This window comes from Crinia signifera, chromosome 5 (genome assembly GCF_055691185.1).
Source record: "Crinia signifera chromosome 5, ASM5569118v1, whole genome shotgun sequence".
NCBI classification, from domain to species: domain Eukaryota; kingdom Metazoa; phylum Chordata; class Amphibia; order Anura; family Myobatrachidae; genus Crinia; species Crinia signifera.
The window spans coordinates 65,667,818-65,693,838 of record NC_139221.1 but is presented as its reverse complement, the minus strand read 5'-3'; the positions used below and the strand labels follow the sequence as shown (position 1 = coordinate 65,693,838).

The 26,021-nt window shown below is 41.7% G+C and overlaps 1 protein-coding gene across 2 annotated transcripts in view; it reads left to right on the top strand.

Annotated features, from left to right (window-relative positions):
- CNGB3 (cyclic nucleotide gated channel subunit beta 3) overlaps nucleotides 1-26,021 on the top strand; it is a 177,135-nt gene that overhangs the window by 70,364 nt on the left and 80,750 nt on the right. The window contains exons 8-12 of one of the 2 annotated variants that reach the window (XM_083187381.1): nucleotides 265-315; nucleotides 1,661-1,747; nucleotides 5,134-5,198; nucleotides 8,952-9,074; nucleotides 14,123-14,264. In XM_083187381.1, coding sequence (XP_083043507.1) covers nucleotides 265-315; nucleotides 1,661-1,747; nucleotides 5,134-5,198; nucleotides 8,952-9,074; nucleotides 14,123-14,264 — 468 coding nt within the window. The remainder of the gene's footprint in view (nucleotides 1-264; nucleotides 316-1,660; nucleotides 1,748-5,133; nucleotides 5,199-8,951; nucleotides 9,075-14,122; nucleotides 14,265-26,021) is intronic. The other variant, XM_083187382.1, reaches the window with a different exon arrangement.

The window sequence follows — 26,021 nt, the reverse complement described above, 5'->3', positions numbered from 1 at the left end:
CATTGCCTAAAGCTTCTAGAAATGAAAAGAGGTGATATTGCCTATGGCAACCAATCAGATTCTGTATAGCATTTCTCTATTGAACCCTACAAAATGATAGACAGAATCTGATTGGTTGCTAAGGACAATATTACCTCTCTTCATTTTTTTTAGAAGCTTGAGTAAATGTACCCCTAGAGTGGATTTGCCAAGATCATTTTATATTATGCTGGTTGCACGTTTATTCCTTTTTTTAACTTTCTTTTCTTTTCTACTCTACTCTAGACAGATCAAAAAGTAATAAGGAAGAGCTACTGGGAATCTGCAAAGTTCCGTGTAAGTAATTTTGCCAAATTTAAATAAAAATATTAGTGTTTGCTTTTGCAGCACTTTAGGCGGTGATGAGGGGGGGGGGGGGGGGGGGCATGATGACTAAAGATAAAAATACCAATATTCTAGATGAAAAATCATGACCTTTCAGTATTCATACCCCAACAGTCCAGGTTTTAAGGATATTCATGGTTGAGCATAGAAGATAATTAATACCGCTCCCACATCGCTGTGCCAGGTCGGACCTAAAAACTCAATCCCAGGTCCACCCTGGTTCCAGCACTTTCACATTAAACCCGGGTCAAACATTATACACAGAGCGACACAGTTTAGCACTTCATATAACCAGGGTCAAAATGCTGGGTTGGTCGACCTGGGTCATAAGGTTTGCTGTTTCACAACTCACCTCGACCCAGGTCAACAAGGCAGTGACCGCCAATAACCCAGGTTTGAGGTGCAATGTGTAAGTCACCTTTCCTCAAGCATTGAGGACCGAATTTGAGAACAACTTATATAAAAACTCTCTAGAACAGGGCTGGCCAAACCGGCCCTCAAGATGTAAAAACAGTCCACGTTTTCCAAATCACCAAACTGGTGCACGGATGTAGTCATTACTAACTGTCACTTTTTCAAACATGCTGCATTCATTCCTACTATAGAGCCACAGGTTGCCTGGAAAACATGGACTGATCTTGAGGACAGGTTTGGCCCCCAATGCTCTAGATCAATATGCATTAATATGGAGACTTTCAGGCAGTGCTCCCTGAGAAAATGGGGGAAAATTACTAAGATGTGTATTCTACTTCACATGTGATGTTGCTATGGGCAACCAATCAGATCCTGTCTACTATCTTCTAGAGGGTGCTAAATAATTAAGAAGTAGCTTCTGAGTGGTTGCCCACAGCAACATCACATGTGAAGTTAAATACACATCTTAGTAAATATCCCCCTATACAGTATATTTAAGCAAGTCTCAACTTTTTGGAAAGGTGTGTTTGAACAGTTAAATAATACAAAAATGTCAGTAATTAGGAAGACATTTATTAATATTAGGAGAGAAATAAAATACTATCCAATCTGTCTTGTTACAGGCTATGTCTGGAAAATATCAGTCATGAGCTGATTGGATGGTATTTTATTTTTCGCCACTTGAACTATTTCCAAACTTTGATAAATCTCCCCCTAATATGATAGAATTAGTTAAATGGTCAAGTGCCTTATACATGTCAGCATAATTTTAATGGTAAGGTTAAGTTTATCTGTCTCCTTGCATGAACATCATAAAAAATCAACATAATTGTCATCTGTTTTGTTTAATTGGAACAGTAAACTGTATGTTGTTGTTTCACAGCTTGACATAGCATCTGTGGCACCATTTGATCTTCTGTACGTAGTCTTTGGATTCACTCCAGTCTTAAGAGTAAACCGTTTGCTAAAGGTATGCAGTAATCCATGTTCACAATTTAAGTACTGTTGTCATCAAATAGAGAGTCATCAATTTATGTAAGGAGTATAGCCAGTTATATTTAATATTAAAATTCATTGGGGTAATTTTACTGAAGCTTCTAAAAATAAAGAGGTGATGTTCCCCAAAGCAACCTACATGGTTAAGAAACTTTCTACCCTATAAATAAACCTTAATTTAATTCCCACTTCTTTGGTGTTGACTCCATGGGCCACATGGAATAGCATTCAAGTTTGGCGGCTGTACCAATCTCAGACTTTTTTTTTAAAGGGCAACATTTACAAGACAAAACCATACCCTGTACGTGATTGCCCCTTTAAAAAAAAGTCAGAGTTTGTCCGGCATCCCACACAGTCACCAAACTCGGAGGCTATTACATTTGGCCCCACATGTAGTTTATTTCGAATCTCTCATATGAGGCCACTTCCAGATATTTTTGCAGGGCTTTTAGTTCTCAATTGCCCCTGCTTGCCATGACTCTTACAATGGGTATATCTGTCAACTGCACTTGTACAGCAATGTCTCAATACAGATTATCAGATTGTGGAATTCTGGGAAATGAGAGGTGTGATTTGCGGGGATGTCTTTCATGGGAGACCACAACCCTATTTTCAGGGTACCCTTCCCCCTGTCATTTTCTTCTTCTGGACCTGCCCTTGCCTATAAGATACATGATTTATTTTAAGGCTACAGTTCATTGGTGCTTTCAATAATGTACAGTGTTGCTTATCAGTGCATAAAAGTTACATTAAAACCTTGGGAGAAAATGACCCCATTGGTCCGTTTCCCATTTTTTTGAAGGCCAAGAGGTAAATACAATTATGTTCGAGTTTCATGTTCTTTCATGAAACTCATAGACATTCACATGGGACAACATGGATGGTGAAATGTTTGGCATTACTCTTTCACAACACTGAGGTCATGGGTTCGATTCCCTCCATGGCTTTAACTATGTGGAGTTTGTTTATTCTCCCCGTGCTTGCGTGGGTTTCCTCTGGGTACTCCAGTCTTCTCCCACAATCCAAAAATATACTGGTAGGTTATTTGTCTCTCAACAAATTAACCATAGAATGACTGTGTTTGGTAGGTAATATAGACTGTAAGCTCCACTGGGGCAGTGGCGGATGTGAATGTACATATATTCTCTGTACAGCACTGCAGAATATTTGCGCACTATATAAATAACTGGTACTAAATGTGCTCTCTCGAAAATTCTCCAATCCATTTGAAAATTCCTATTTTTGGCACGCACAGTAGGGATTTGTGATTTGTCTGCCATATGCAGTTTGAGAGAAGAGATTGAAAAAGTTTAGAGACCTTCCTGAACCTCAGATAAGAAGTATTTTTTTAGCAGAATCTTATTCAAGGTTGTTACTGAGCAAAAGGAACGGGTGTAGTATAGCGGCCCAACAGTCGGGATTCTGACGTTCCATATCCCGACATCGGAATCCCAACTGCTGGTACTCCGACATGGGGGGGAGAGCATCAGAGCCACTTGTGGGCTTGCTGCACTCTCCACGATGCAGGCTTGGTGGCTCTCTGCACTTGCAACAAGTTCTATTCTAACTCATGGAAGTCATGGACCCCCACAAGGGAGATTAGTTCCTGTAAGTAAGGATCCTGATTGATGGAGTTTAATAGTCAGAATTCCGATGTCGGTATACTGACCAAAATTAACAAAATGTAAACAATTGCAATGCTAGTTTTTTGTTTTATTCACTAACATAATTGGAGATTACTTTTTTTTTTTTTAAAGGCAATAATTTTTTTTTGTTAAATAAATACACTAATTAAATTTAGGGTACATAAAGCAACAACAAAGTTGATTTGGGGGTAATTTTAGTCCATTTTGAAACCCAAAAAATGACATGTTATTATTGGACAAATTAATCTTATTGGAAATTTTCAATTGCCTAACTAGTGTTTAGCAGGGTGTCAAAGGGGATGTGCACAGTGTACTGACATTTTAACCTTAAAATAAGAATTTTCCTTACCACCACTCGCCCTCTGTGAGTTTCGAATGGAAAAATTTGTTTATTCTGTGCTATTATGAGTTTGTAACATGATTGCAAAATGCACATTTGTAGAGAAAACGGCACTTTGCACTCTTGAAACTTGCACCTAATAAGATTGACCCCGGGGCAACCTAATAGGTTGCAAAATTTTAGAAAGAAATCACTTGCGATATCTAATGATTTTTAAGTAAAGACACCGGAACCCCCCCCACCATAACCAGCCTGGGAAACCAATCAGGGCTCAGCTATGGAAGAGGTCAGCCCTGATTGGCTACAGGCTATTGTCTTTATATGCCATCCGTAGCTTCAGTTGGTGCCCTATTTCTTCTTCTCAATCTTCTTCAGTTAATGGAATACTGACATTCATGGAATATATACAGCTTACCGAGCAAACCTGAATCCGTGCTTGAGGCAGGGTTTGGAAGCAAAAATCAGGAGATGGGCACAGGGGTGGATCTGGCTGGTCCAGATTTGGCCACACCTCCCCCCCCCACACACACACACACAGTAAATTTGGCCATGGTCGCTCTTGTTTGATGGCCGCGGCTTTGACCAGTTTGAAGATGGCCGCCACCTGGTTGATGTCACCATGTCACGAGCGGCTCCCCGGGTAGCGTTACTACTACCACCCACCTTCCCCGGGTCAGTAGCAATACTAGAAAATACCCCCCCCCCCCCAGACTGCTTCAAGATTTTTCCCGGGCCGGATTTAGTTACCAATCCTCAGTCCGCACCAAGGGGCAGATGTATTAAGACTTGAAAAGAGATACACACAAGGATGAGAAAGTGCCAGATGTATCAAGCTTCAAAAAGTGAAGAGTGATAAACAACCAGCCAATCAGCTCCTACCTGTCATTTTTTCAAACTCAGCCTGTAACATCACAGTTAGGAGCTGATTTACTGGATGCTTATCACTTTCCATTTTGTCACTTTTTGAAGCTTCATACACCTGGCCCAAAGAGTGATAAAAATCTAGCCAATCAGCCCCTAACTGTCATGTTACAGGCTGGGTTCGAAAAATGGCAGCTAAGAGTGTCTAAGCCATTCATGAACTTGGATAAACTGGTTCCTTTGTGCAAGAAAAGTCACACAACAAAGTGCCATTTGTGCTTCTGGGCAATGTTTCCAGCAGGTTTTTAAATGAACCCTTTATGCATGCTGTGTTCGAATACTAAACAATGCATGCATGTATTATGTATACTTATATATGAAATGATTTGTTCTCTTAAATAAATTAAGTATTGTGAATTTGTCCCAGTTTTGTATGACAAGCTCCAGATATTTAGTCTGTGCTGTGTTATTATTTGTGTGGGTCTAATTGTTTCATTTTTCATTGTTTCCCAGTATAGATCATTCTTTGAATTTAATGATCGACTAGAAGCTGTCCTCAAGAGAGCGTATATTTACAGGTGAGGTACAAGCTGTGAAAACTTGCCATGGAAGCATTATTTCTTCCAATATGGAATAAAAAAGAGCAGTGTTACTTTCCTGAAGAAAATAAAAAATCCCCTTCAACACACATGCCACATACATATACACACACATGCGCGAACACGCAATGGATATGCCAGCAAAAAAAAACTACAGACAGTGGCGTAACTAAAGGGCCGCAGCCCCCGCGGTGGCGGGGAGGCGCCGGGGGTCTGCGGGCGCTGTTGTTTCTTCGCCAGCTCCCCACTGCTTGTGGGTGCAGCGGGGAGCTGGCAGGAGGGTCCGTGCGGCGCGAGGGTACCTGTGGTCAGGGACTCGGGATAGCCTGGAGGTCCCTGCAGCGAAGTGGAAATACTGCGCTACCGCCGTGCGGCGGCGCGGGAAGCGCTTCTAACTTTGAAAACACTGGCCGCGGCCGCACACGGATTGGCTGAGATTCAGCCAATCAACATGCGCCCATTGTTTTCAGTCAGAAGTGCTTCCCGCGCCGCCGCGCGGCGGTATCGCAGTATTTCCACTTCGCTGCAGGGACCCCGGCAACTCATAATCAGGGACCTCCAGGCTCTCCCGAGTCCCTGACCACAGGTACCCCCTCGCCGCACGGACCCCCCTGCCAGCTCCCGGGGTGGGGGGGTCTTGTCTTTAACAGGGGGGGGGGGGCGAGACGATATTGTCCCGGCGGGGGGGAGCAAAATTTTCTGTTACGCCACTGACTACAGATGTAGCACCGCTCATCCAGGGCCGGGGCCCTGCTGGCGAGCGGGCACGCGTCCCAGATTCCCATCAGCGAGAGACGGGAACCCTGCCCGCCTCCGCTTCAGGGAGAAGGGCAAAGTTAGGGGGTGGGGGGGGGGCGAGGCGGCGGGGGGAGCTCCATTGTAAGGGAATGCATGCCCGTCTCGTGTGCACGCGGCCCCTTCCGAAGTCTGGCAGGGGCTATCGCGTCGCGAATCCACTGCCAGCCCCTGCAATGATGAAAGATGCTAAATCTGTATATCCTACAGTACATCATAATAGAAATGCAGAGATCTCAGATGCATTCATTTGCAATCATATGATGAGCCACCATCTATGGCAAGGCGACTATGCTCAAGTGATCCTCCACCACATAATAGCACGTTACTTTGGGTCATTTGTTTTGTGTATTTCTAAATTGAGAGATAACCCATGTGGAGGCACCATGGGATGTAGTTGGTATCCTGGCACTCAGGATGCCATTGGATGGTAGACCGCCACCAGAAGCCCGCCACTAGTCAGAATACCAACACTTGAATTCTGACAGCCGACATCACAAACATAAGTATCAGGGATATGTTACAGTTAGGCTGCAGGGTGAGGATTAGGGTTAGGCTGTGGGTGGGAGAGTTATGGTGGGGCTATAAAGAGGGAGGGTTAGATTTAGGCTGTGGGTGAGGAGTTAGGGTTAAATTGCTGGAAAGGATGGTTAGGGGGAGGGAGGGGAGAAGGATAGAATACTTACCCTAGAACAGTCGGTTTATTGTAGGTGCTGTGATGCTTCTAACTGGTGGCATTCCCAGTGGCAGGATCCCATACCCAACCTGGCACCACAAGATCCTCTATTGTTGTACTACATCATATTCTCCAGCTACTGATCCCATATTATTCCTCCCTGAACAGTTATAACTGAATGGTAGTTGCTCAGATCAATTATTATACCCATGAAAGGTGCTTGTAATGGAGGTACCTCCAGGTGAGCTAGACCTCAAATTGGAAATACATAAACATATGACCCGCAGTAGATGCTGTTATCATAGAGTGTATGACCAACAAAGCAGATACACCTTGGCATAGCTAGTGGGTTGCCTTATGTTTGCAAATGTATGTAACTGAGATCTCTGTATTTTTATATTACCATGTTAAATGCAAATCTCTTTATCTAGTCCAGCAATCCCCACCTGGGGTATTTCTACCATTGGTGGCATGCTGCAGAACGTTTGGGGGTATAATATTGGTAATAGCGTAAGAAGTCTTCTGATGGCGTAAGAAGTCTCCCATTGCTGTGCAGCGAACCAAGTCACGTCACTTATAGTTCTATCTGCAGTTTCATCTGCGTCTCCTCATGCTTTTGCCTGACCAGCAATCCAATGGAAGCTACCTGTGCTGCCCTCAGATCATTTGCCCTGTGCTAACACAGGTGGTGGAAGCTGTGGCATTAATCCTACAGGCGTTAGCGGGAACCCCCGAAGAAGGTACACAGCCAGAGGCCAGACAGGGGGACCCGTTTCCTGACCGTTCATACTCTACCACTATTACTTAATATAAGGACACCACATATAGCTCACTTCCACTCCACTTGCAAGTACTGTGGATATTTCAAATTAAGAGGGGGTACTCATAAATAAAAAGCCTAATCAAGGGGTACTGGAGAGAAAAGGGTTGGGAACCTCTGCTCTAGACTACACATTGTGCTAGGGGAATTTTTTTTTTTCTTATGTAGTTTACCATGTAATGTTCTGCAGTGCAAATGTAATACAACGAGAAAAAGAAGAAAAGTACTCTCTGTTGTTGGGGGCACACGTTTGAATTTAAAACTTAACGTTTATTTATTAATTCATTAAAATTAAATTTAGACATAACAAGACAGACATACACAAAACATGTACAGATTCCTGAGACTCCAATTTTTAAAGAGTTCTCTGTTAATTGCTAATGAGTAAAGTATAGGTAGGAAATCCGTCAATCTGAAACCAATGATGGTTCGGAACTAACTTTCTCACACAATGTTTGAGGTACCACAATATATGGAGTGGACCGCAAATGTTTAATTATTATGGTAATATACCTTACAATTTTTACTCTCAGGGGAGCACCTCCACATCACCCATTAATGCACAAGCATTTTGACACTACAAAATAGTGGATTTTTTCATATAAATATATCATATATACATCTAATATAAAACGTGGTACTGGTGCACAGGTTCTTTTCCCCAATTTACCCTTTCCCATATTGAAGTGCAAATGTAATGTTGAACACTTTGTGGTCCTCGGCTTGGAAATATGCACCTTGAATTCCACCAAAGTGTGGTTGTCTGGGCAAGATGAATGCATTTTGTGGGGTAGAAGATAGCACAGGTGGATGTGATGTGGTTGACAAGAATAAAAGGATTCTTCCTGAATTATGGAGCGGTGCAGAAACAGGACTGCATTCTGTCGAGCGCTCCATTTGCTCTCTGCATGGGAAACCCCAATACTAACAAAAATAACACCACAGCACAATCTAAATTAATCTAAAGTTTTGGCATGGACGGTGGACCCCCCATGATCCAGTGGCCCCTGTGAACTGTATACCGTGTACCCATTATAGATATCCGCCTTACACAATCTGTCCATGGAGTTACAGTATATATATTTTTTGTGTTTGGTTGTACTATTTTGTGTGTTACAGACACAACACATCTTATTTAGATCAAAGGCGCAAACAAGAAACAGCTGCATCCGTACCACTTGCAGTATTCTTAATTAGCCTCGCCCAGTTACTACTGATGCATGATGGGGCGGAGTGAAATACTAATGTGCCATGTAACATGTCCAATATCCTGTATATATGAGAAGTTCCTCACTTTAAGAATGCCTTAATGCTGGAGTATATCTTAATAGTTTAATATTTATTACATTATATTTTATTGTTGCCATATTCTATACCTTAAGGGTAATAAACAGATTATATACTGTGCATCCACTTAGCATTATGTTCTGTTCTTTACCAGGGTGATTCGAACAACTGGTTACCTCCTGTTTATTCTCCATCTGAATGCATGCATTTATTACTGGGCCTCCGTCTATGAAGGACTTGGGAGCACTAAATGGGTTTATGATGGAAATGGCAACATGTAAGTTCTGCTTATTGGTAGACCTACCGTACTGTAGATATACGTTCAATGGATTGTTAATATCAATGCATGTAATAGTTAAAATGTCTGCGCAATATAAATCAGCTTGAACCCTATGTTATTTGGCAATAACCTTTTAGATGCTTAAAGAGTATTTTAGGAACACAGTCCATGTTTGACATAAGGCCCAGTTAATGCTAATATGTTATCATAAAAGGTCAAATTCAGCCGCCGCCAGTATAACTATCTGTCATTTCACAGAGCTGACAGCTTGTTATTTCATTTGCTCTACAAATGACACAAAAACAATAGAAATGATGGAGAGGTCCAGGATAAAGTATATTATTTATGCATCGAAGCTATTTTGGTCTCTGGAGCAAGAATCTCTATGTACCACGAGGCTCTGTCTCGGCTTACAAATGCCTTAAAGTGAACACACAAATTGTTAGGCCAGACAGGTTTATCCTTAGACAACATGTTATGTATTATGGATGCGACATTATAGTGGACAGTCTACAGTGACATCATTCAAGATAATAACTTTGTTCCTCATCTGTGATTGGCTGTTTTAAGTGAAGTTTGTGTTTGCAGATTTTTTTCTATGCCTGGTTGTATCATTATATCACAGGGCCTAATTCAGAGCTGCTCGCTGGGTTGCGAGTGTTCAGCAGGTAAATGCTGCCCTGCAAAGTTCCCACCCCCCCGCCTCTGCGCACACAGAAGTAATTCTGCACTCACTCGGCGCTGCGAAGACCATGCGGAGAAGGAGGCTGCTGATGATGTCAGCGCCCCTCCCTCCCAATGGCCTGGGAAGGCCTGCATTTTCTGGGGTACTCCCAGAAAAAGTTGTGATTACCGCCGTCTAATGCCCGCAGGATGGTTCGCGCATGTACACTGCGCACCGTGCACATGTGCGGCTGTTCGATTATCGGACGGGCTGCAAAGTCACAGCCCATTCAAATGGGGCTGATTCATGCCCACAGTCACAAACTCATTCATATCAAATCAAGGAAACGCTGGGGTGCCGCCTACAAATGGCCACCACCTCTCAATCATCTTGCGAACGGCTAGCCATTGCTGGCTTTGTTCGCAGGGGGACTCATGCATGCGCACAGTGTACCGTATGCATGCACGGTCTCCCGATCATCGCCAGGGCTACAAGTTCACAGCCCTGCAGCAGGGTCTGAATCAGCTCCCCATAGTGTCTGTGTACACTATAATACAGATTGGTGGGGTATGGATCACAGGATAGACAGACATTAAGTCTACAAGCATTAGGATGACCACTGAAGGTCGACAAGCATGAATGTCAACAGGACTGAAGGTCAACATGCGTGAAGGTTGACATGACTGAAGGTCGACATGGGTTAGGTCGACATGGTCATTTGGTCGACCCAAGTGTTTTATTCTCCCGCCAAGCCCTATTGCAGCGGTAGGCAACTGGCGAAATGGGGTCCATCTCCGCAAAGGACAGAGATGCGGACCGCCTACAACTCCTGAAACTACCAGTGGCTGCAGCGGTTCCAGGAATGCATTGCGGCTATTCCATGAGGCTCTGCCCCCTATGCAGTCGCAGGTGTCTAAAGGTGGCCATACACCTACAGATTTATCTTCAGATCTGGCCGGTTGAACAAAAATCTGGTAATATCTGAGTGACAGTTTGTCAGTTTTCCAACATTTCCAAGCAAATGGTCAATTGTCATTTGCTCACATCCATAACCAGGTTTTGTTCCAACCACCAGATCTGAAGATAAATCTGCATGTGTATGGCCACCTTAAGGCATGCAAATAGACCTGCTCCAAGAACTGCCAATCTTGGTAAAGTATTCACAGAACCAACTACAGATAGTACTGGCTTGTTTTGCTGAAAACCGGCTCCGGCATATTGCGGTATGCATCGTGACTGGTGACACTGTCACTGTCAAACTTGTGTAGCCAACTCATTAACCTGTTATCTGCAAAACTGGTAATACCTGAAATGAATCTTCAGAAGAAAAAGGAAAGATATATATTACTTTATAAGTTTTCCTAACATAATAAATGTTTATTTGGAAAAAAAATGTAAAATAACTTTTGAAATCTTTGCTGTCTGCAGGCACATAGGAGAATTGCTGCACCTCTAGCCTCTTCCTCTCTCATTATTTATGCTCATCCTGTTCCATTCTGCTCTAGCTGTTTACACATTAGCATGCCAGTCTATAATAGTATGTGTTTAATTCAGTGCCAGAGGCTCTGGAAAGGGTATCGATGTGTTGCAGAGCAACCTGGCATACTGTAGCCCACAGCTTTGTTATTTCACATCTCTATTATGAATAAAATGCATGTGTTCTGTATTTTCATTGCTAAACAACCCCTGCCTATTATTACAGGATTGTTATGCTTTGACAATCATTTTGCACATTTTACACATATGCTGCTGTATTTTTGGACCATTTGTTCTGCTCTTATTTGCATGGATGTTTCCGATTGTAGTTTTAGATACAAACACTAAACAAGGAGATGAAACCTCTGAAGCTAAATGGCTGAGGGGTGCACATTACACTGTTGCTTTTACTATCATTCCACAAGCTGGAAAATTGTTTGACCTTGGAGCGAGAAGAACTATCGAAGTATAAAGTAGAGAGGTTTCAAAGGTTAGGAAACAAATCCTAAAATATATACCACCAATGTTCTGATAGGGAATGGGGTATATTCACTAAAGGCAGGGTTGCTGACTTTTAAATGCTCCTCTCCGGGAGAAGCCCGGAGAGGAGTCTTTCCTTACCCGATCGGGGGCGGGGGCTTGACTGTGACGTCATTAAGCCCCGCCCCATTACGGGAAATAGTTGAAATGACTGATCTCCATGGATTGTGCCATTTTAGCCCCGCTCCCTCCTCTGAGACCCGTGAATTGCGGCATTTACGTGCCGCGATTCGGGGGGCTCAGGGGGGTCCCCCAGATTCCGGGAGGGTTGGCCACCCTTCCGGGGGGGCCGGGAGGGGGACCCGATTTTCGGGAGACTCCCGGGAATTCTGGGAGGGTCGGCAACCCTGACTAAAGGTCTTTACTAAGATTTTCTTTGATTTTTTTTTTTTTTAAATGATCAAAATTTACAGTGTTTTTGGGGTTACATTTTCTAACATTCAAAAATGTATATAAAAATTGTAGTGACATTATGTTTTAGTCCTTGATTTATTTATTGATTTAGATTGATTTAAAATAGATAAAATGAATGAAAATTGACCTTTTATAAATATAACCCTATGTGTGGGATAGGGAACTCCTGCAAGTGAATGAAGTGGGTGTGGTTATGAGGAATAATGGGTGTGGTCAGCATTGTACAATATAGAGTGGTACATTTATGAAGCAGTGATAAGGAAGGAGAAGTGATAAACTGCCTGGTACTTTATCACTGGCCAATCAGCTCCTGACTGTTAAGTAACAGGCTGGGTTTTAAAAAGGAACAGCCAGGAGCTGACTGGCTGGTAATAAAGTACAGTACCATGAACTTTTTCACATCTCCTCCCTTATCACTGCTTCATATACAGTATCTACCCCTGAATGCAAATGCCTGCCCCCCACTGGCTGCCAAATTTCTCCACAGGCCTGTGAATAAATTTTCTGCATAAACATCCATTCACAGCCTTGCGTCAGTGCCCAAAATCATTTGATGGTCAACCTATTGACTATCGCCCTATTAACTGTCAACTGTCTGACCCATACCCGTCTGGCACGCAGCGGTGATTGGCCATTCTATCGCCATTGAGAGCTGCTCCATCTGGTTCCTTAAAGAATTCACAGGAATTAAAAAAAATCATTGAAGCATTATAGTTCAATGTCCGCCAACTGTGTTTTCTTATTTTAAAACACACTTTATTTATTTTTTTGAGCACCACTTATAAGTTTGTCTATCTTGTCTACTATTAATCTCAACCTGAATATTTCACTACAAATTTTTCGCCTCCAAAATGTCCAAATGAATGACTAAATGAGGTACTTTTGAATAAAAATAAAGTAAAATGTTATATATATATATATATATATATATATATATATATATATACATACATACATACATACATACATACAAACATACATACATACATACATACATACATACATATATATATATATATATATATATATATATATATATATATATAAAACAATATTTTGTAGAAGCAGGCACTCACCATAGGCAATTTTTCAGGGTCGAAGAAAAATTTATTCAGTCATAGCTGGAGTCGACGTTTCGATCCTCAACAGGGACCTTTGTCAAGACAACAAGTATCCAAAGGACTGGAGGCACAAGGCAGTGTGACACTGCCTTGTGCCTCCAGTCCTTTGGATACTTGTTGTCTTGACAAAGGTCCCTGTTGAGGATCGAAACGTCGACTCCAGCTATGACTGAATACATTTTTCTTCGACCCTGAAAAATTGCCTATGGTGAGTGCCTGCTTCTACAAAATATTGTTATATTTGGGACTCAGTTGCCTCTAAAAGTGGAGCACCGCCGAGTTGAACCAGGAGTTTATTGAGTGCGGTATCTCACATCTACTATATATATATATATATATATATATATAAACTATTCTGTGCGCTTACCATATGCACTCCCTTTTTCTTCTATCCTATTAATATTATACTTTTGGTTGTGAAGGGTAGCATCCCCCCATAATTCAACAATAAGAGCATATATTAAAAACAGGGTCGCCAAATACTTCAAAGTAAAATTCCTTTATTTACATATTAATGTGTGCAGATACATCCTTTCTTCTCTTTCACTGATATGTTTCCTTTATTTTAAGTTAAAATTGTCTAAATTTAAATATCATTTAAAAATGTTAAGGACCCTGTAAATTTAAAGTTTTTATTTGTATGGCTTTGATCAATTGGTTATATTATTTTAAATAAAGTTTATATACAATGGGATGCATATATACAATGTGAATAGAATATTCTTATCCACTAGCCCGCTGTAAGTTTTGTAACAAATTTATTATTTAAAATCTTTTTGCATGTACTGTGTCAAAATATTAATAAACCTCCTTGTATGTTTTATCTACAGGTATCTGAGATGTTATTACTTTGCAGTTCGCACTTTGATCACAATAGGCGGCCTTGCTGAACCTCAAACATTATTTGAGATAATTTTCCAACTGCTAAATTATTTCTCTGGTGTCTTTGTCTTTTCAAGTTTAATTGGACAGGTAAAAAAAAAGTCATTTGAAGGTCACCATCATTTTGAAAGTAGCAATATCGGTAACTTGCCAATTTATAGAATTTTAGCAGAATGATTAAATTAAATTGAGCAAAATGTTTAAGATATAAAGTGTAAAAGCAATAAAGAATTGAATTTTGGTTGCCATTGGGTATTTGTAATTTCCTCCAAGGTGGAAATGACAAAGAATCAAAGTATTTAGGATAGCAGAAAATATCCCAAAAATGTAAATCCAAAATAAACTGAAATCCAACTTTTTACTTTTGCGTGATTGAGAAAGTGACACCTTTGTTTTCTGTTGGTTCAATGTACGCAAACTTTATTTTTTGTACAGAATTATTAAAAATATTTGATAAAAGTACATACGGGCTATGGGGGTATTAATTTGAAACATAGAAACAAAGAATTTGATGGCAGATAAGAACCATTTGGCTTATCTTGTCTGTCCTTTTTTAACCATATTGTTACATGGAACCTTTTTTGATCCTTATATCTTTGTAAGGCTATACTTATGTCTATGTTATGCATGTTTAAATTGTTCTTCTGTCTTAGTGTCTACCGCCTCAACCACCTCTGATGGGAGGCTATTCCACATGTCCATTACCCTTTCTGTGAAGTAATTTTTCCTCAGATTTCCACTTAACCTCCCTCCCTCAAGTTTCAGTGCATGTCATCGTGTTTTAATACTTTTTTTTATTTGAAGAATGTTTCCCTGCTTGTTTCCCTTCTTGACTCTGTTGAAACTCTTGATATATGTGAAAGTTTCTACTATGTTCCCCTTTCTTTTCTGTGCTCCAAACTATACATATTGCAATTTTTTTTTTACTCTTTCCGGGTACGTTTTCTGATGTACAGTAGGCATTGTACCATTTTAGTTGCCCATCTTTGTACTACCTCTAGAGTCTTTATATCCTGGCCTCCCGATCAGGACACAGCATTCTAGATGAGGTTCTGCCAATACAGTGGCATAATTACTTCTTTCTTTCTGGTGCTGATTCCACTCCCCATACATAGAAACAGTAACATACAGTAGTTGATTAGTTTGAAAAAAGACATTAGTCCATCAAGTTCAACGTATATTTGAACTCCTACGGTGCACAGCTTTTATTAGTAAATAGACCCAGATGAGGTTACTAACTATCGGTTTTAAACAAGAATCGCAGATAACCCAAAATGGTTTTAATATTTCTCTCTAATTCCACTATTATACATTATAATCAATGGTTATAACACTGGGAAAAAAATTCTGCTACAAATTTGTCTAACCATACTTAAACGTATAAATTGAGTCTGTAACCATTCCTTCCCTGGGTATGAAACTTCCTCTCCTCTAACCTTATTGAATGACCTTCGTAAACAATTCACATGATAGTTCTCTGTATTGACTCTTAACGTATTTGTATATATTAATAATATCCCATCTTAGACACCTCTTTTCTAACATAAACCTACCTAACCTGGCTAGCCTTTCCCCATAACCTAATCACTCTAAACCCTCTATCAATTTTGCTGCTCTTCTCTGAACCTATTCAAGTTCCAAGATGTCTTTTGTTTGGTACTTGTGTAGTTTCACGGCGGCAGCTACGTAGTTAGCGTAGCGTCCCTTTCAGAAATGGTGACGTGTTCCCGCGACCAGTGTAGTCATGGTAGTCAGTCAGAAGTAGCGTGCTGTGTTCTCAAAACCAGCATAGTCAGCGTAGGCAGTACGTAGATAGTGTAGCATCCCTGTCAGAATTGGTGTAGTGTTCCCGCAACTAGCGTAGTCATCGTAGTTAGTCAGAGCTAGCGTCCCTGTCAGAAACAGCGTCTTGTGTCTCAGATGTATGATATGGCAGGTGTGAATGTGTTCCTGAAACACCCCCACAATCCACGCCAGCCCGAAGCGTGGCGAGCACAGAGAGCCCCGTGAGGGGATGCGTGACGCATCCTCCCGACATTTTCCTACACCCATTATCCACGTCGGTGTGGCATTGATTTTATAAAGTGTGGCGAGCTCAGCGAGCCACCAAGCCCGAAGCGTGGCGAGCGCAACGAGCGTCACGAGGGGACGCGGAATACATGTGACGATAGCGCGTCTAAATTTAGATGCACCCTTTGTTAGTGTCTAAATTAAGATGCTACAGTATCTAAATTTTGACGACCCCTTTGTTAGCGGTTTGCCGGGGCTGTACTGTTTGTTAGCGGTTTGCCTGGGGGTGTCTACTTTAGACACCCCCTTTGTTAGCGGTGTCCCCGGGTGTCTACTTTAGACGTCCCCTTTGTTAGCGGTGTGCTGAGCTGTTTATTTCTCTGGGGAACTACAAGTGCCACAATGACCTGTCAGCGCAGGGCTGCCGTGGAGTCACTACGTTGACAGCGTAGTTTAAGCTGCCACCGTGAAACTACACAAGTAAGGCAGCCTTTGAGCTACTGTATTCTAGATGAGGCCGTACCAACGATTTATAGAATGGCAAGATTACATGGTATTCCCTTGACTCTATGCCCCTTTTTATGCATGCTAATACCTTATAGGCCTTAGCTAATCCTCCTTGATATTGAGCACTACAGCTAAGTCTAATGTCAATGAGCACAAATACTTGTCCATTAAATATTCCCCTAGATATACCCCATTTAATTTATAAACTGCACGCTAGTTTCTGGTCCCAAAATGCATAACCTTACATACGTGTGATACGTGTGCTGGATGACTGCCTGATAGTCGAGATCCGGACGGACAGGGGCTATTCTCCCTCGTGGGGTCCTTGACCCCCATAGAAGAAGAATAGAATCAGTGGCAAGCGCTGCTAGCCACCGAGCTTGCGATGTTGGTATACTGACTTCGGAATCCTGACCATTGGCCATTCATACTACACCCAGAGAGATTACATCCTGATCTGATTTTATTACCTTACTGTTTATTGTCATCTGCAAAAATGGACACTTTACACATTAGACAATCGCATAAATATATTTAAAAGAAGTGGCACTAGCACAGAGCCTTGAGGTACTCCACTTAAAACTTTAGCCCAATTTGAAAATGTTTTGCCTAGGGTGTAAAAATTCTCGCACCAGCCCTGCCTCTATGATATTTGTTATTACTAAGTCCAGCCCTGCATCTAGCCGGTCCTCTACTATTAGCTGAACCCCCCCCCCCCCCTCATAATTAAAACTTGACCCAGTTCTACAGCCTTTTCTATTTGCTGTAAGAGTTGTGCTTCAGATATTAGGCAACGAAGCATCTGTCTTGCCTTTCTCATTGCTTTTTTACATTGCTTACCTGTATTTAAGTCACCTAAAATAGAGACTCCTAGATCCGTTTCCATCTCAGTCGTTTCCAGTAGAGTGTCATAAATACTATATTTAGCCTTTGTAATTTTGATACCCAAGTGCATGATTTTGCATTTTGTAGAATTAAACTGTAAATGCCATGCGCATGATTATTCCTCTAGTCCAGTGGTGCTTAACGTCGGTCCTCAAGGACCCCCAACAGTGCATGTTTTCCAGGTCACCCGACTGGTGCACAGGTGCACTCATTATTCACAGACACATTTAAAAGATGACAGGTGGAGCAAATTATTTCACCTGTGATTCGGTGTGGAGACCTGGAAAACATGAACTGTTGGGGGTCCTTGAGGACCGAGGTTGAGAACCACTGCTCTAGTCTACCTAGATCATCAACCATTTGTTTTACCATTCCTGGTGTGTCTACTCTGTTGTGTCATCTGCAAAATGCATACTTTCCCTTCAATACAATTTGCAATGTCACTTACTGAGGTAATCCACTCATGACATTGCCCTGCTGTGAATACACTCCATTTACCACAACTTTCTCTTTTTCTATCCAGCAACCAAGAACTTATCAATTCTACCATTTTAGTATCCAATCCCATGCTTTTTAGTGTATTTAGCAGTCTGTGATGTGGTACAGTGACAAAAGCCTTAATAAAGTCTAGATAAGCTATATTTATGGCTCCTTTATCTATTACTTTAGTCACCCAGTCAAAAAAGTCAATATAGTGTGTTTGACATCATCTCTTCTGAGTAAATCCATTCTGTTTGGGATCCTGTAAATTGCTATATTTGAGATAATCTACAACTTTTTCTTTTTAAAGTGTTTCCATTATCTTCCCTACATCTTCCTTGTTTCCACTTTTGTGCATTGGTATCACATTCATTCTCTCCAGTCCTCTGTAAATACTCACTCCTGTAGCTAGTGACTTGTTTAATAATTATGTTTATGGAGCTACCAGCACCCCTTTAAGCTCTTTTATTATTCTTGGATGTATCCCATTTTAGGTTTGATAGTTCTGTTAGCACCTTCTCCTCTGTAAATGTATTTATTTACTTTTTTGAATATCTCTGCAATTTAACTGTAGCACATTCCCCTCTCTTTCAGTACTAATACCGATTCATCCTAAACAAAATGAGAAATGTGCCCTTTTTTTGCCTAGTTAACAGTTGATATTATTAACAATTATTTATGTAGCGCACACATATTGTGCAGCGCTTTACAGAGAATATTGAACATTCACATCAGTTCCTGCCTCAGTGGAGCTTACAATCTATATTTCCTACCACATGTACACACACACAGACATTCTAGGGTTCATTTTGTTGGAAGCCAGAAAATAAGAAATATATAAAAAAAACATGATTTTTGGAATTCTAGAGAAATAGGTCTACAAAAAGAGTTGATACTATGACCGGTTAGAAATATAATTGCAATGACTTAAGTAAAAGGTACTGATACTTTTTAATGTTTTGGATTTCACTTACTTCAAACAATTAAAAGTAATGTGCCTCAAACATTACCGTGTGATTTGAATGCTGTAGATGTTTTGGTAAATCATGATCATAAAACATATCTAATACTGACTGCAGGGGAGGTTAGGATGCGTTGGGGAGATGGTTAGGTTTAGGCTGCAAGAAGGGTGGATTATAGGCCCTTACTCAGATCTGATCGCAAAATTGTTCTCAAAATGGGCAAAACCATATGCATGTAACATGTGCAAAGAGAGTTAGATTTGTGTGAGTTATTTTGTTTCTATGCAGGTTACAGATGGGGCCGGTTTTATCTTTGCTGGCGAACCGCCAGCAGCATGCTGCTGGCGATCCGCCAGCAACACGGCGCTCCATCTGACTGAGACGCACGTGCGTCCCCCATGCACGCGCGTCTCAGTATCCGGGCGACGGGGTGGCGAGGCGGACGCAATACTGTCCGCCTCCCGCTCGAGGGGGCTGGGGGGGACCCGAGGAGGCTGCGGGGGGGAGCGGTCGCCCGGTGTGGGCACCGGGGCGACTGAGGGCAGCACCATCGGAAGGGGACACGCGCGCACCTCGTGCACGCGCGTCCCCTTCCGGCATACAGATGGCGGCGGGCAGGGGTTGGCTATGGCGACGCCATCGCCATCACCTGCAAAGATGAATCCCGCTACATCTGTAAATACTGGCTGCATTATTTTTACACTGCAATTTTGATTTCAGTTTCAACACACCCCACCCAAATTTAACTCTCTCTGTACATGTTACATCTGCTCCACCTGCAGTGCACATGGTTTTGACCATTTGGAGAACAAATTTGTACTGCGATCAGATCTGAATAAGGGCCATAGTTAGGGTAGGATTGGGATTCTGCTGTTGGTATTGTGTCAGCATTCTGACTGGCCAGATTTCATACCTTGGCCGTTACAATGAATTGTTTTATTAAATGTGTTTGACATGAGAAAAACATTGAATTAGGAAATTAGGAAGTTTAGAGTCTTAATTCTGTAGGACTTACTATGCTATAAGTGATGCAGATAACTGCATATGGGCATACTGTAGGACAGGTCAGTATTGAAATGCTGGTAGCTGGGATCCCAATGATAAAAATCCTGAAAGTTTGTTGGCATTGTAGAATGACAAAAAATTGCAGTGAGAATTTGAATCCTAATCCTATCCATCCTCTCCAACAGCCTAAATCTAACCCATCCCTCCTGCATCCTAACCCATCCCTCCTGCATCCTAATCCTAACCTACCTCTCCCGCAACCTAACCCTAACCATGCTCTCCCACAGCCTAATCCTAACCAACCTCTCTCATATATTAACCCCTTCCTGACAGAGCCAGTTTTTGCGTTCCTGACAGAGCCCTTTTTTTCAAATCTGACATGTATCACTTAAGTGGGGATAACTTTTTTTTGCTTTTACTTATCCCAGTGATTTTGAGATTGTTTTTTCGTGACACATTGTACTTCAAAGTAGTGGTAAATTTGGGTCGATACAGTCTGTGTTTTTTTGTGAAAAATACCAAAATGTCGTAAAAAAATGGAAAATTTAGCAATTTGCAAAATGTTAAATTTTCTGCTTGTGAGACAAATAATCATACCACTCAAAATAGTTAATAACTAACATAGACCATATGTCTACTTTATGTTTCCATCATTATTTCAACTTCCTTTTAATTTTTTTGGACACTAGGAGGCTTACAATATGAATAGCAAATTCTCAAATTTTCAAGAAAATTTCAAACACTGATTTTTTTAGGGACCAGTTCAGTTCTGATGTGACTTTGAGGGACTTGTATGTGAGACACCCCCATAAATGATACCATTTAAAAAACTGCACCCCTCACAGTATTCAAAACAGCATTTTGGAAGTTTGTTAACCCTTTAGGTGTTTCACAGGAATTAAAACAATGTGTAGGTGAAATTTCAAAATTTCATTTTTTTTGCAGATTTGCAATTTTAATACATTTTTCTAAGGAACACAGTACATTTTACTAGAGAAATGTGACTAAAAATTGATTCCCCCAATTCTTTTGTTTTCATAAATATCCTATATGTGGCCCTAGTGTGCACGTTGACCAAACCACAGGCTTCATAATAGAAGGAGCACCTACTTGATTTTGGAGCCTCCTTTTTATGAGATTATTTTTTAGGCACCATGTAGGTTTCTAGGCACCATAAGATGCTAAAATTTAGGAACCCCCCCACAAGTGACCCCATTTTGCAAACTATACCCCTCAGGGAATTCATCTAGGGGTATAGTGTACATTTCAAACCCCCAGGGGTTTCACCAATTGTGGTACAACTGGGCAGTGAAAATGAAAAATTAATTTTTTTACACAAAAATGCAGTTCTGGCTCCAAATTTTTCATTTTCACAAGGAATGAAGGAGAAAAAGCACCCCAAAATCTGTGCCCCAATTTCTCCCGAGTACGGCAATGCCTCACATGTGACCAAAAAATACCATTTGGGTGCATGGCAGGACTCAGAAGGGAAGGAGTGATTTTTGGATTTTGCAGCTCAGATTCTGGTGGAATGTTGGTGGGTGCTATGTTGCATTAGCAAGACCCCCCAAGCACCAATACAGTGGAACCCCCCCACAAGTGACCCCATTTTGCAAACTACACCCCTCAGGGAATTCATCTAGGGGTATAGTGTACATTTCAAACCCCCAGGGGTTTCACCAATTTTGATACAACTGGGCAGTGAAAATGAAAAATTACATTTTTTTACACAAAAATGCAGTTCTGGCTCAAAATTTTTCATTTTCATAAGGTATGAAGGAGAAAAAGCACCCCAAAATCTGTGCCCCAATTTCTCCCGAGTATGGCAATGCCTTATATGTGACCAAAAAATACCAGTTGGGTGCATGGCAGGACTCAGAAGGGAAGGAGTGATTTTTGGTGGTGGAATGTTGGTGGGTGCTATGTCGCATTAGCAAGACCCCCAAAGCACTAATACAGTGGAACCCCCCACAAGTGACCCCATTTTGAAAACTACACCCCTCAGGGAATTCATCTAGGGGTATAGTGTATATTTCAAACCCCCAGGGGTTTCACCAATTTTGATACAACTGGGCAGTGAAAATGAAAAATTACATTTTTTTACACAAAAATGCAGTTCTGGCTCAAAATTTTTCTATTTCAGAAGGTAAGAAGGAGAAAAAGCACCCCAAAATCTGTGCCCCAATTTCTCCCGAGTACGGCAATGCCTCACATGTGACCAAAAAATACCATTTGGGTGCATGGCAGGACTCAGAAGGGAAGGAGTGATTTTTGGATTTTGCAGCTCAGATTCTGGTGGAATTTTGGTGGGTGCTATGTCGCATTAGCAAGACCCCCCAAGCACCAATACAGTGGAACCCCCCCACAAGTGACCCCATTTTGCAAACTACACCCCTCAGGGAATTCATCTAGGGGTATAGTGTACATTTCAAACCCCCAGGGGTTTCACCAATTTTGATACAACTGGGCAGTGAAAATGAAAAATTACATTTTTTTACACAAAAATGCAGTTCTGGCTCAAAATTTTTCATTTTCATAAGGTATGAAGGAGAAAAAGCACCCCAAAATCTGTGCCCCAATTTCTCCCGAGTATGGCAATGCCTCATATGTGACCAAAAAATACCAGTTGGGTGCATGGCAGGACTCAGAAGGGAAGGAGTGATTTTTGGTGGTGGAATGTTGGTGGGTGCTATGTCGCATTAGCAAGACCCCCAAAGCACCAATACAGTGGAACCCCCCCACAAGTGACCCCATTTTGCAAACTACACCCCTCAGGGAATTCATCTAGGGGTATAGTGTACATTTCAAACCCCCAGGGGTTTCACCAATTTTTATACAACTGGGCAGTGAAAATGAAAAATTACATTTTTTTACACAAAAATGCAGTTCTGGCTCAAAATTTTTCATTTTCAGAAGGTATGAAGGAGAAAAAGCACCCCAAAATCTGTGCCCCAATTTCTCCCGAGTACGGCAATGCCTCACATGTGACCAAAAAATACCATTTGGGTGCATGGCAGGACTCAGAAGGGAAGGAGTGATTTTTGGATTTTGCAGCTCAGATTCTGGTGGAATTTTGGTGGGTGCTATGTCGCATTAGCAAGACCTTCCAAGCACCAATACAGTGGAACCCCCCCACAAGTGACCCCATTTTGCAAACTACACCCCTCAGGGAATTCATCTAGGGGTATAGTGTACATTTCAAACCCCCAGGGGTTTCACCAATTTTGATACAACTGGGCTGTGCAAATGAAAAATTACATTTTTTACACAAAAATGCAGTTCTGGCTCAAAATTTTTCATTTTCACAAGGAATGAAGGAGACAAAGCACCCCAAAATCTGTGCCCCAATTTCTCCCGAGTACGGCAATGCCTCACATGTGACCAAAAAATACCATTTGGGTGCATGGCAGGACTCAGAAAGGAAGGAGTGATTTTTGGATTTTGCAGCTCAGATTCTGGTGGAATGTTGGTGGGTGCTATGTTGCATTAGCAAGACCCCCCAAGCACCAATACAGTGGAACCCCCCCACAAGTGACCCCATTTTGCAAACTACACCCCTCAGGGAATTCATCTAGGGGTATAGTGTACATTTCAAACCCCCAGGGGTTTCACCAATTTTGATACAACTGGGCAGTGAAAATGAAAAATTACATTTTTTTACACAAAAATGCAGTTCTGGCTCAAAATTTTTCATTTTCATAAGGTATGAAGGAGAAAAAGCACCCCAAAATCTGTGCCCCAATTTCTCCCGAGTATGGCAATGCCTCATATGTGACCAAAAAATACCAGTTGGGTGCATGGCAGGACTCAGAAGGGAAGGAGTGATTTTTGGTGGTGGAATGTTGGTGGGTGCTATGTCGCATTAGCAAGACCCCCAAAGCACCAATACAGTGGAACCACCCCACAAGTGACCCCATTTTGCAAACTACACCCCTCAGGGAATTCATCTAGGGGTATAGTGTACATTTCAAACCCCCAGGGGTTTCACCAATTTTGATACAACTGGGCAGTGAAAATGAAAAATTACATTTTTTACACAAAAATGCAGTTCTGGCTCAAAATTTTTCATTTTCAGAAGGTATGAAGGAGAAAAAGCACCCCAAAATCTGTGCCCCAATTTCTCCCGAGTATGGCAATGCCTCATATGTGACCAAAAAATACCAGTTGGGTGCATGGCAGGACTCAGAAGGGAAGGAGTGATTTTTGGTGGTGGAATGTTGGTGGGTGCTATGTCGCATTAGCAAGACCCCCAAAGCACCAATACAGTGGAACCCCCCCACAAGTGACCCCATTTTGCAAACTACACCCCTCAGGGAATTCATCTAGGGGTATAGTGTACATTTCAAACCCCCAGGGGTTTCACCAATTTTGATACAACTGGGCAGTGAAAATGAAAAATTACATTTTTTTACACAAAAATGCAGTTCTGGCTCAAAATTTTTCATTTTCATAAGGTATGAAGGAGAAAAAGCACCCCAAAATCTGTGCCCCAATTTCTCCCGAGTATGGCAATGCCTCATATGTGACCAAAAAATACCAGTTGGGTGCATGGCAGGACTCAGAAGGGAAGGAGTGATTTTTGGTGGTGGAATGTTGGTGGGTGCTATGTCGCATTAGCAAGACCCCCAAAGCACCAATACAGTGGAACCACCCCACAAGTGACCCCATTTTGCAAACTACACCCCTCAGGGAATTCATCTAGGGGTATAGTGTACATTTCAAACCCCCAGGGGTTTCACCAATTTTGATACAACTGGGCAGTGAAAATGAAAAATTACATTTTTTACACAAAAATGCAGTTCTGGCTCAAAATTTTTCATTTTCAGAAGGTATGAAGGAGAAAAAGCACCCCAAAATCTGTGCCCCAATTTCTCCCGAGTATGGCAATGCCTCATATGTGACCAAAAAATACCAGTTGGGTGCATGGCAGGACTCAGAAGGGAAGGAGTGATTTTTGGTGGTGGAATGTTGGTGGGTGCTATGTCGCATTAGCAAGACCCCCAAAGCACCAATACAGTGGAACCCCCCCACAAGTGACCCCATTTTGCAAACTACACCCCTCAGGGAATTCATCTAGGGGTATAGTGTACATTTCAAACCCCCAGGGGTTTCACCAATTTTGATACAACTGGGCAGTGAAAATGAAAAATTACATTTTTTTACACAAAAATGCAGTTCTGGCTCAAAATTTTTCATTTTCATAAGGTATGAAGGAGAAAAAGCACCCCAAAATCTGTGCCCCAATTTCTCCCGAGTATGGCAATGCCTCATATGTGACCAAAAAATACCAGTTGGGTGCATGGCAGGACTCAGAAGGGAAGGAGTGATTTTTGGTGGTGGAATGTTGGTGGGTGCTATGTCGCATTAGCAAGACCCCCAAAGCACCAATACAGTGGAACCACCCCACAAGTGACCCCATTTTGCAAACTACACCCCTCAGGGAATTCATCTAGGGGTATAGTGTACATTTCAAACCCCCAGGGGTTTCACCAATTTTGATACAACTGGGCAGTGAAAATGAAAAATTACATTTTTTACACAAAAATGCAGTTCTGGCTCAAAATTTTTCATTTTCAGAAGGTATGAAGGAGAAAAGCACCCCAAAATCTGTGCCCCAATTTTTTACGAGTATGGCAATGCCTCATATGTGACCAAAAAATACCAGTTGGGTGCATGGCAGGACTCAGAAGGGAAGGAGTGATTTTTGGTGGTGGAATGTTGGTGGGTGCTATGTCGCATTAGCAAGACCCCCAAAGCACCAATACAGTGGAACCCTCCCACAAGTGACCCCATTTTGCAAACTACACCCCTCAGGGAATTCATCTAGGGGTATAGTGTACATTTCAAACCCCCAGGGGTTTCACCAATTTTGATACAACTGGGCAGTGAAAATGAAAAATTACATTTTTTTACACAAAAATGCAGTTCTGGCTCAAAATTTTTCATTTTCAGAAGGTATGAAGGAGAAAAAGCACCCCAAAATCTGTGCCCCAATTTC